The sequence below is a fragment of the Myotis davidii genome, unplaced genomic scaffold (genome assembly GCF_000327345.1).
Source record: "Myotis davidii unplaced genomic scaffold, ASM32734v1 scaffold77, whole genome shotgun sequence".
NCBI classification, from domain to species: Eukaryota; Metazoa; Chordata; class Mammalia; order Chiroptera; family Vespertilionidae; genus Myotis; species Myotis davidii.
Genome location: NW_006289713.1, coordinates 1,605,784 through 1,618,259, shown reverse-complemented (window position 1 = coordinate 1,618,259; position 12,476 = coordinate 1,605,784). Strand labels below are relative to the sequence as shown.

General features: G+C 46.1%; 1 protein-coding gene across 1 annotated transcript in view; it reads right to left on the bottom strand.

Moving 5' to 3' along the window:
• Window positions 1–12,476, bottom strand: part of ANKRD27 (ankyrin repeat domain 27) — a 69,424-nt gene that overhangs the window by 18,018 nt on the left and 38,930 nt on the right. Inside the window, 9 exon segments of the mRNA XM_006762174.2 lie at window positions 1,008–1,052; window positions 2,912–3,031; window positions 3,130–3,189; window positions 5,530–5,727; window positions 7,329–7,421; window positions 7,804–7,919; window positions 9,028–9,110; window positions 9,681–9,808; window positions 10,275–10,367. Coding sequence (XP_006762237.1) covers window positions 1,008–1,052; window positions 2,912–3,031; window positions 3,130–3,189; window positions 5,530–5,727; window positions 7,329–7,421; window positions 7,804–7,919; window positions 9,028–9,110; window positions 9,681–9,808; window positions 10,275–10,367 — 936 coding nt within the window.

Sequence of the window (12,476 nt, the reverse complement as noted above, 5' to 3'; positions counted from 1 at the left end):
CTGAGGCTGCAGCCACCCGAAGAAGTTGCCAGCCCTGGGGTCCAGGGCGCCAGCAACCTGTGGCCCGGGAAATAGGTTCCTTCTTCTCCTACGGCAGTCATTACTTCAATATTCCCCTTCTGAATTTCTCTCCTTTGCTGCAACCCAACTCCACTTTTCATCTGAAGGATACGGAACAGAGCAGTGTTGAAAGCTTACATTTTTAAGCCAGTAAGGTTGGCTAGAGCCCTTAAGGTAACAAAGGCTACAAAGGGAGGGGGACATGGACAGGGCATGACATATTATATCCAGAAATCCATATGGGGACTGAAAACTTTGCAATGATGACAGTGAAGATATGAATCAACTAAAATAGTTGACAGGGACAATTCTTCCATCTTTGAAAATATCTACATCAAATCTGTTTAAATAGATTTTCATCTGCATAACATAACACATTATGACAAGACCACCACCACCACCAATGTGGTCAGTGTTGTGCCGATAAATGTTTAATAACTGAGGGAACCCTCCCCTGCCAGTGCACAAATTTTTGTGCAGCAGGCTACTAGTATGAATATAAGATCTTTGTTTAATCTCTTCCTGCCTCAGACCTCAGCCTCCTGGCCCAGGTGTTGCAGGTGTCCCCAACTTTTGCAGGGCCACCCTAACACCCTCTGAGCTCTGCCCTCGCCTCCACCACCGCCTCCTCACCCACTACCCTGTGTGCTCACCTTGCTCCCAGCTAATGTGACAGGCTTTGAGCCCATACTTTGAGACCTGGGTGCGGGCTAGTCTCTTGCCAACATCTCACTACCTTCCCAGAATATGAATGTCTAAGAGGCAGGGACACGCTCACTATGCAGCTTTATGTCCACTCGCCTCATTATTTGTGGTGGAAAGGTCACATTGCCATTACCAAATATTTATTAGGTGCACCACCTTCTATGTGAAAGTGAACAACAAAGCCACACAGCTCCTAACTGAACCGAGAGCAAGCTTTGTAAAACGCACTTCTACAAACTCACCATTTCTAAATCTCCATCAGCAACTGCTCTTAAAAGTTTTTCTACCTTAATAAAAGAAAAAAGAATGTTAGAAAAATAAGTTTAATAAAACAATAATAAAAATAAGAAGCCCTGGACAGGTAGCTCAGTTGGTTAGAGCATCATCCCAATATGCCAAGGTTGCGGGTTTAAGCTCCGGTCAGGGCACATACACGAATCAACCCATGAATGCATACATAAGTAGAACAACAAATTGATGTCTCTCTGTCTGTCTGTCTCTCTCAATAAATGAGAAAAAAAATTAAAAGAAACCACCTTTCTGAAAGCCTAGTAGCTTTCATTTGTTTCTTAATTTTGAGTCTTGATTCAGTAGCTTTCAAACATATCCCTAAAACTACTCAGACAGACACCCCAGGAGGTGCTGATAGCTCTGAGCCCACTGCCATGCAAGGTCTATAAAATGACGCTGCTATCACGTGGCAGAGTGAGACGAGGGCCACCTTGAAGCACAAGCACTCCCTGGGTCAGCCACCTTTAGGACCACATATACTCAGCTCTCATTGTCTGCTAGCTGAGGGCACATACTCGTAAGGGGGACACCCTCCCAAGGATGATCCCAGGTCTCTGTTAGCCTCTGGAGAGTGCCTCTCGGTTTTGTTTGCTGTGCTTCTGCATTGAGCCACGCTTGCTGGGTTATCCACGAGCAGGTCAGGGCTTGAGGATAACATGGGAGGAGGGGTCTTAGGTGGGGTCAGTGAGGGTCCCCACCCACAGGGGAATGAGCAGAGGAGTTGTGGCACATCCATGCTATGGTCTACTCTGTGGCTGACACTGAGCAAACTCTAAGACAGATTAAATGCAAAAAACAAATCCCAGGCTATAAATCAGCTTTTACTAGATGCAATGTGTGAGTGTATATAAATCTACATAATAAAAGGGTAATATGCTAATTAGACCAGGTCAACCGGCCATCTTCTATACGTCTGACTTCCTTCCGGACAAAGCAATGGTGGTGGGGGCCCAGGCAGAGGCGGTTGGGGGCGAGATCAGGCTGGCAGAGGAGGGCAGTCGGGGGGGGGGGACGGACCAGGCCTGCAGGGCAGGGCCGTTGGAGGCAACCAGGCCTGTAGGGGAGGGCTGTTGGGGGCATTAGGCAAGCAGGCAGGTGAGGGTTTAGGAGCCAGTGGCCCTGGATTGCAAGAGGGATCGCAGATTGGAGAGGGTGCAGGCCAGGCTGCAGGACACCCCCTCTCCCTGCCACCATGCATGAATTTCGTGCACCGGGCCTCTAGTGTCTATATAAACTTTGTAAGGAGTCAGAAAGGACCCACATCAAGCTAACAGAGGTGCTTGTGGAGTGGGAGGTAGGGGCAGAGAAAATTTGCTTTGTAAAATGATCTTATATCAGTGGACCTATAGGTGACTTTACTTATACTTTTCTTAGGCTATTCTCTTTCTCACACACACACACACACATTGTCCACAAAGCAAAGAGCTGCTGAGGGAGCTGACCATGAAGGGCAAGCAGGTGAGAACATCTGGGCTTCTCTCCAGGCACCAACCTTGGCCACAGCTGACAAGGCTGACCTGGTTATGGTGATCAGGCCAACTAGGTGGCCCTCGTCAGGCCCTGACTCTTTTTTTTTTAAATATATTTTTATTGATTTCAGAGAGGAAGGGAGAGGGGGAGAGATATAGAAACATCAACGATGAGAGAATCATTCATCTGCTCGCTCCTGCATGCCCCCTACTGGGGATTGAGCCCGCAACCTGAGCATGTGCCTGTGCCTGGAATCAAACCCGGGACCCTTCACTCTGCAGGCTGACGCTCTATCCACTGAGCCAAGCCAGCTAGGGCAGGCCCTGACTCTTTACCCAGAGCCATATACAGGGCTTCACAGACCACCCTCCCACCTGGGCCTCACCTCTCTGTAGTCCTTCTTGGGCTCCCTTTTTCTGGAGCTGGTGGACACAGAGGAAAAGCTGGAGGCGGAGGACCCCTGGCTGATGGAATCCATGAAGTGTTGAGGGGGTGGCACAGGGACCTGCAGCAAGGGAGCATGACGAGAGAAGGGACAGATGAGGGCCAGAGAGGATGCTCTGGTCATAAATAGGGCCAAGGACTACCGCCCTGTTCACTTACTGCTGAAGACTGTTGTCTCCTTTCAAAGGACATGTGACGGGCTTCCATTATAGACAGAATCTAGGAGGACAAAGGGGACAAGCAAAGTACTGAATGAGATGGGTCACTAAAGCATCACCCATAATACCCCACTGACTGCCTATCTCCTCAGAAGAGCAGACAGCTCACCCACACCCTTGGAGAGACAGGGAAACCACGGCTGGTGGAACTCGCTCAGAACCACACTGCGTAAGTCTGGGCTTCCTCCTGCCACACCACACTCCTGCTGCCTGGCAGAGGAGCTGGCGCTTCCCATGCATGGGCTCCGGGGACAAGAGAAGCCCAGCCACAGAAGGGGCCTCAAAGGCTGCCTTGTCCAGCCCCCGGCTATTTGTCCACAGGAATAAAGTGTGGCCTTGTCACTGGCACCACGAGCAGCTCAGAGCAAACCCAAGCAGGCAGCTGTCTCCTTCTCTCTGAGACCTCCCTTCGGAAGGGGCCTTTGGGAGAAGATACAGGGGCAGAGAAACCCTCAGCTCCTCCGGGCATCTCAGGCCACAGGTAGCACCACCCAGTCCATCAGCTGTGGCTGCTACAGAGCAGAGACCCTGTGAGTGCACGGGAAGAATGGCTCAGTGGTCAGGAGCAGGGATTTCACCTTCTAAAATGGTGCCACTGTACAACTTATGTTAAGTGTTCTTGTCACACACAAACATAATAATAAAGACAAGAGGAAACTTTTGAAGGTGATGGATATGTTTATAGCACAGATTGTGGTGATGGTCTCACAGGTATGTACGTATCTCCAAGCGCATCAAGTTGTGTACAGGTGTACCTCATCTTATTGTGCTTTGCTATATTGCACTTCATAGATGTTGTGTGTTTTACAAATTGAAGACAAGACTCTCCAATAGCAAAAAGTTTATGACTCACTTTCTTGCAGTGGTCTGGGACCAAACCTGCTATCTCCTAGGTCTGCCTGTACATGAAATATGTACAGCTTTTTGTATGTCAATCATACCTCAATAAAGTAGTTTAAAAACTGTGCTATTCCTAGAAGATGACATAAACTGAAAGGCTTCCCTAGAAGAGAGTCAGAAACTAAAAGGAAGCTGAAAACATCAAGAAGCAGAAAGCAAGGCCTGTGCAGAGGGAGACAACAGGAGGCTTGTATTAAAATCAAATCATTTGCTCTAGCTGGTTTGGCTCAGTGGATAGAGTGTCAGCCTGCAGACCAAAGGGTCTCAGGTTCGATCCGATCAAGGGTACATCCCTCAGTTGCAGGGCTCCTCCCCGGACCAGGCCCTGGTCAGGGTTTGTGCAGGAGGCAACCAATCAATGTGTTTCTCTCACATTGATGTTTCTCTCTGTCTTTTCCTCTCTTTTCTACTCTCCCTAAAAATCAATGGAAAAATACCCTCAGGTGAGGATTAATAACAGCAACAAAAAAAAGGAATCGTTTGCCCTGACCAGTATTGCTCTTTGGTTAAAGTATTATCCCATGCACTGAAGGGTAGCAAGTTTAATTCCCAGTCAGGGCATATACCCAGGCTGCAGGTTCGATCCCTGGTTGGGGTGTGTACGGGAGACAACCAATTGATGTTTCTCTCTTCCCTTTCTCTCTCTCTCTCTCTCTCTCTCATCAATGAAAAATATCCTCAGGTGAGGATTAAAAAATAAAATATATAAAATGGAATCATTTCTGTGAGCCACAAATTAGTGATGTTCTAGACACATCAACCTGCTGACCTGGGACCTTCCACTGCACATGGCTCGGCTTTCTCTGGCCAGCTGGCCGACAACACTTTGCTGAAGGCATGCCTTCAACCTGCTGGGAGATGAGGTTCAAAGAGATGGTTTCTCTAAGCCCCCCACTCCTCACTCCCCACTCACTCATGAAGTGAGCACTTTTACATGTTGTCAATAACTGAATGCTCCCAGACATTACTCCTAGGAAAGGATGAGTAGTTCATTAACAAATCACTTTTGAAAGAAGTAATACCCAATGAAGCTCAAAATTGGCCAAATCAGGATAAGGATAAGGTTTTTAGGAGCTGAAGGTGACACGACATCCCTTACTGCTTCCAGGCTCCACTCCCTTTCCCCGCTCCTGCCAGTCAGAGTTACTCTCCCGTTTTACCCACTCCATTTGCTCATAAGGCAACAGTACTCAGAGGCTGGGGCAAAGTCTGCTGGGAGTAGCTCTTAGAACAACACAAAGAACAACTCATAATAACATAAATAAGTAAAAACCCATTAACCACCAGGTCCCAAATGCAGCAGAGAGGGTACAGGCCAAGTCCTGCCCTCAGGCACTAACGCAATTTGTCCAGCATAGCCAAGACCTAATCTGTAGACACTGATTTTGTTTTTAAAGTCATAGTCCTTTTCCGAAAAAAAAAAAATAAAAAAAAAATCTACCTTTGAGTTTAACGCACACTTGAGGGGTGTTTCTTTCATTCTGTTCTGGATCTCTGTGGATGCTCCATTTTGTAGCAACGTCTCTATGATGCCCTGGTAACCCCAGCGTGCAGCTATGTGTAGGGGAGTGTCTCCTTTCTCATTACCAATATCTAGTCTGCATGACTGCACATCGTAGTAGACCAAAGCCTTCACACACTGCAAAGAAATTAGGAGATGCCATCATTATCTCACATGCTAAGCCCCAGGCAACATTCATGCACTCCACAGCCTAGATCCAGGTCCCAGCTTAATCAAGGCTCCACTAACCAAGCAACTGCACAGTAACAGAGAGGAAACCCAAGGGCTCCAGGGTACCTGATCAGGACACCTCACTTTCTCAAAGAGCTCAAAGGTCCGTCAGTTAGACGTGGCTGAATAAATTGTGACGTATCCATGCGCAGAAAGGAATGACCATAGCAGGCCCGAGACCACAGTCCCTTGAAAGGCCTGACTGCAAGGTTGGCCCTTGACTTGCAGTATTCCTTGGGAGCTTGGATTTAGGGTGTGTATAAGTCCCCTACCTGATAAGAGGGGCTCACTGTGCCCAACCTGTTGTACAACAATGTGGTTGATACTGAACACCTGCTTTCCTGACATTTTGGTACATGCCAGGCAGAGGGTACATGACCAGCCTCCAATAAAATATGGCCTGAGTGGCGCAATGAGCTGCCCTGGTAGATAATATTTCATAGGTATTGTCACAACTCACTGAATCAACAGGCAGTCTTAGGAACACTGATGCAACACACATAACTGATTACTGCAACACACATAACTGATTACTGCAGCGATGAAAGACAGGCTATATTTACTGATCTAGAGAATTTCCATAATGTATCGTTAAGCTAGGAAAGCAAGTTGCATAAAAATGTGTAGGGTACGATCTCGTTTTTATACATCACCCACCTAACCCAGCTTCAACCCTATTTATAATAAGAGTATAATATGCTAATTAGAGTGGACATCCTTCCAGACATCCTTCTGGACAACCTTCTGGATGAAGCCAGGGCTGTGAGAGAAGCCCGGGTCCCGGATGCCAGAGGGAAGCTAGTGCCTGCAGCTGGGGGAAGAAAGGCCTACTCTTGCACGAATTTTGTGCATTGAGCCTCTTGTATATGTATAAAAGTACTTGTATGTTACTATGAAGAGAAGGGGAGAGAGAATAGTTAGGAAAAAATAAAACACAGTTAAATATTAAGTGAAAATGAAAATTATGAAATTCCTTGATATTACTATAAAAAAGTAAAAGATAAAAATTGAATATGAACAAAGGTAAGAGTCAGATAGTAGCAGGGATGAATGGAAATAACTTAATTTTATGACAGATAATGAGCAATTAAGTTCCAGGTTTGTTATTTCAACATAGCTTCTATAATAAACTTAAAATTTTTTTTTAAAATATATTTTATTGATTTTTTACAGAGAGGAAGGGAGAGAGATAGAGAGTTAGAAACATCGATGAGAGAGAAACATCGATCAGCTGCCTCCTGCACATCTCCCACTGGAGATGTGCGCGCAACCCAGGCACATGCCCTTGACCGGAATCGAACCTGGGACCTTTCAGTCCGCAGGCCGACGCTCTATCCACTGAGCCAAACCGGTTTCGGCAAACTTAAAATTTTTTAATTAAAAACATTACACACCAAATTGTTCAATAATTATCAACACAAAGCACACTATACTAAACTGATTAAAATTCACATTTCTTCACGAGAGAGAAAGGGTGAACACAGACAGGGACAGCAAGCACCACTTACGTCTTCGTGGCCGTGAGCGCAGGCCAGGTGGAGAGCGGTGTTGCCGTTATTGTCTTGCACATCAGCGCTGGCCTTGTAGTGCAATAGCAGCAGCTTGCAAAGGGGAGGAGAAAGCAGGTGAGTAAGGGGGAGGTCACTTGTTTCCATTTTCAATCTTATTTGCCCATTCTACACATAAATGACATCATTCTCATCCTACCTTAGAGATAAAGATGTTTCGAGATTAAAAAAAAAAAAGTACATGCCCACCCCGCTACCCCCAGATTATCAGGACATTTTAGGCAAGCAAGTCCTAAAATTTTTGTCCTGATAGTCTAGACCTCACAGTTTTGTCCAGGGGTGGAGGAGCTGCAGACTCGCAGCCCCGCTGTGCAGCTGCAGCCGGTGGGACAGAGGAGCACAGCCACGACTGGAGTCGGTCAGAGCCCAGCTCGTTCGAGCACGTGCACCGGTGGCGCCGTCACCCCCTGCTCACCGTCACGCTCTGATAGCCCTTCTGACACGCAAGATGAAGCGGAGTTGATCCATGATAGTCCGTGGCGTTCACCACAGCGCCTTTGGAAACCAGGAAGTCAATGAGGGATGCCTGCCCTACAGAACAGAAGGACTTCATAATGGAGAAAGACAAGAGGCTTTCAAACCCTAAGTGTGAAGTCACAACATTATTTTACCCTCTTGTTCCCTGGCATGAGCCAGGCCAGAAGGAACTTTTCTGCTTGAGAGGAACCAGAGCTATCATCAAGTCAGACTCTGCAGATTCTGGGCGCTTTGGGGTGTCTCTTAGCAGGGACTCAGTTCCAATCTACTTCTTAGCAAGAGAAGGTACTGGAAAAGAGCCTCAGACACCCACAGAAGATTCCATGGTTCATCAATTCATAAGATGAATACTGTGCAACCATTAAAAAACACTGACAAGGAGAAATGTTCTTATATATCACCGAGTGAAAAAAACACAGTATAGAACAGTATGGTCCCCACAATATCATATGCTTTATATTCATATACACACAAGCACAGGGAAATTCCAGATACTCATAAATCAAAATTATATCTGGGAGACAGAAGAATGGCAGGTGATACTGAAGAGGTTTGTGTTTTCTACTTTGTGCACTTTAAAAGTTACTTTTTAAAAGCAGGATATAGACCTGGATAAAGATGTTTCGAGATTGGATGGGGCGTCGGCCTGCAGACTGGGGGGTCCTGAGTTCAATTCTGGTCAAGGGCACATGCCCAGATTGCGGGCTCAATCCCCAGTGGGGGGCATGCAGGAGGCAGCTGATTAATGGTTCTCTCTGATTAATGATTACTGGTTCTCTCTGATTAATGGTTTCTATCTCTCTCTCCTTTTCCCTTCCTCTCTGAAATGAATGAAAAAATAAAAATAAATAAAAATAAAAGCAGGATATAAGAACCCCAATTCTAAGATCATTCTGATAGCTCGGACTCAAGCCTTCCCTCCCTGGACCACCGGCCCAGGACAGTGAGAGCACAGACAAGCCCAGGAGCAGCACAGGAAGGCCTGAGGAACGTCTGCTATTCTTCTCTTCCAACGAAGCCACCGGCGGTGGCCCATGATACAGCCCCTTCCACACCCCAACTCCACTGCACCTGTCGGCCAGGCCTCAGGCCTCTGCTGGGCCGTCCTTGGGTCCATCCCTTTTCCTTGACAACCCTCAGAGGCCCACCCAAGACCACATACCACAGAGGGCAGCCACATGGAGTGGTGTATGACCCCTGTCATCTCTGGAGAATGGAGTGACAACTGAAGGATCATTCAGCCTCCTAAAACAGAGAAAAGATACAGAGAAAGACACCCTAGGAACGGCAGGGCAAAGCCTCCTCCTGACAAGGCCGGCCATGCCAGGGTCTTAGGACTGGAAGACAGATCTCAGGGTATGATCCAAACCGGCCTCTCTTATAGTGTCCTAGAGAGAATCCAGTCCCTGCTCACAGGTTGAGGAACTGAGGCATCTAGTGTCCCTCCCGGCCACCCCGCCCCTCTAGGCCTTGACACCCAGCAAAATAGCCTGACGTGGTTAAGGGGGGACCAGAAAGGGTTACTGGGGGAAGTTGGCATTCTCCCATCCTAAACACACTTGCTGAGGCTGGGCAGGCCCTATATCTGCCTATTCTGTATCCAGCCCAGCAACGTGCCAAGTACTTTCCGGACCTTTATTCCATCTAATGCTCCAAAGAGGCAGAGACTAGTCTCCACTTTACGGCAGAGGAAGCTGAGTGCATCCAGGATAAGTGCCTCATTCAAAATCACATGGCAAAGAAGTAGAAAAGTTCCACTGAAGCCCCGAGTATCCTGCTTCCTGGAACATGGAGCCTCCACGAGGACTCTCTTACCCAGAGACCAGTTTCTCACAGTCATCACAGAAGCACAGGGGGTGGCACATCTTTTGGATGGCATCTTTATCTTGGTCTTCTTGGCTCAGAAGTCTTTCCACTTCTTTCTGGTTACCTGAAGCAATGTGCTGAGAAGTGACATCAAGGTTACGATCAATATTGAGAAATGTGCTTTTTAAGGTGTGAATTTTTTGAGTGCTGCAGAAACACTAATATATAGATGGATGAATTGATTTGCTCTCTGGGATTTATTTCAAAATAATCCAGGTGAATAGGGAAAGGGGTTGAGGGCAGAGATGAACTAAGTTTGGGAGATGGCTATATGGAGCCTGTCCAGGACAGTTGGAGCAGAGGGTTCCAAACGTGGAGGCCCAGGGCCCTCGGTGAACCATCCAGCGCAGCCATCACATAGCACACGCTGTGGAGATGACCATACGTGCTGATTTCACCTGTAAAACCTCAGCATCCTACCACCCTGAGCACAAAGCGGACTTCAGTGTTTAACTACACAGAACACCATTTGGATTCTGTAGAGATGCTAGAGATGCCGAAAGATGGCATGCTCCTCACAAAGAAAGACTTGTGGTGTCTTACCTTAAACAGGCAGTCAATGGGAGTTGAAGTCATCTGAGACAGTAAGCTCATTCTCTGCTTAAGGAACAGTCTGTCACCAAATCCCTCAGACTCCTGCAGGAAAACCCAACAGTCTGTTTTATCCCACGCTCCTCTCTCCCCCTTTCACTGAGCCAGAGAGCTGACCCTCATCAGGCTGGGAGAAGGGCTTCCTATCCGTTTCTCCAGGAAGTGGTAGCTCTGATGACTTTTCCAGGGGGGCTCTGGGAGAGTGGCGGCACACTGGCTGCACGTGTGTGGAATGTGTCATCTCTAAGTGTGGAATGCTGCATGCACACACCATCCTCCTCCGGACGGAACCTGGACTGTGCTGGCCTTCTCCTCTCAAACTTCTGTCCTACCTGCATAGCCCTATGCCTGCCATTTCATCTGCAGCCTACAGGCAGGAAAACGTCTCACAGATGGTCTATATTTCTCAATTGCAACCAGCAGGGGAGAGAGGAGTCTTAGTTTTTGAACATATTTATTAAAATAGCAAACAATAGGGCCATTAGCCCAAGTCCAATAGGATACTGGGTTCTATCCCAGTGAATAAAGTTATGATTACCTAGATACAAAAATCTAATAATGTACCCTTACTTTTTCTTTTTTATTGAATTTATTGGGATGACGTTGGTCAACAAAATTATATAGATTTCAGGTGTACAATTCTATAACACATCTGTATATGTATTGTGTGTTCACCACAGGTGTACAATTCTATAACACATCATCTGTATATGTATTGTGTGTTCACCATTTCAAGTCTCCTTCCGTCACCACTTATCCCCCCTATACCTTCTCCTACCTACCTTTATTTTATGAAATAATTTCTAGCAAGATACTTTAATAATGCTCAGTTGAGCGCCTGCTACTAAACTGTCTAATGACAAATTAACTTCCTTAAAAAGAGTCTTTGTGGGTGGTAAAGGGAATTTTTTTCCCAGCCAGTTGCTGCCAGAATAACTCACCAACCCAGATAAAACTTTAGAATAAGGCTCTCTAAGTTCTGACTTACAGGTCCAGCTAAGACAGAGCTGACAGCATCTCAAGGAGTGGACCATTTCTGGGGTCTGCTGTTAAGACTGCACTCAGGGATTAACTTGGCAAACAAAGAACAACACCTCAGCATTAGAGCCACTTTAGCTCCCAGCTGTTATAAGCTATGAATGCTCTATCAGTTTTATTCAGTGATTCATAGCTGAGCAGCTTAGGGTCAGAGAAACATCAAAGACATTACTGTCGAGGTAAATTCAGTTTTCTTTCCTCAACTCTGGGGAACTATTCCAAGGGCAGAAATGAAGAGAGGCAAGTCCTCTAGGACTGACTCTTCAGGGAAAAATGAGCTGCCAGAAGAATAGCATGCGAGAGAAGCCCTATTCGGGAATGGGGTGAACACTACTTATTAGCAACCTGGTCAAGTGAGAAAAACCAGAGCCTGAAAAGCTAGAGTAGAGGGTACAGATGCTTCCAGGGTTCTCTCTCCTGGCTTTTCTGTCCACAAAAGTGAAACTAGAGTCATCCCACTAATGCTTTTTTAAAAATATATATATTTTATTGATTTTTTACAGAGAGGAAGGGAGAAGGATAGAGAACTAGAAACATTAATGAGAGAGAAACATCAATGAGCTGCCTCCTGCACACCCCCCACTTGGGGATGCGCCCGCAACCAAGGTACATGCCCTTGACTGGAATCGAACCTGGGACCTTTCAGTTTGCAGGCTGATAGTCTGTCCACTGAGCCAAACCAGTTAGAGCCCAGTAATGTGTTTTTTTTCTTTTAAAAAAAAACAACTAAAAGTTATGGGCCCTGGCCCGACAATTCAGTCAGGGCACATACAAGAGTCAACCAATAAATGCATAGATAAATAATAAAATAAATAAAATAAAGGCACCTGCTATACTGTACATCCGAAACTAATATAAAATAACATTGAATATCAACGGCAATAGAAAAATAAAGTCAGTCATGCTATTCAAAAACAAAAATTACAAAAAAATAAAAGCTAAAAGTCTTTATGTAAGTCTTTATGCTTAAAGAATGTTTGCGGTCATCTCAAGTATGATTCTATCTTTGGGAGAAAATTTCTGTGAAACTCCATTATATGAAGAGTAGAGAATAAGACAGAATTCAATTTACTAATATTTGGTCTTTAATGGTTTTCAGAAACCTCGCCTACTGTG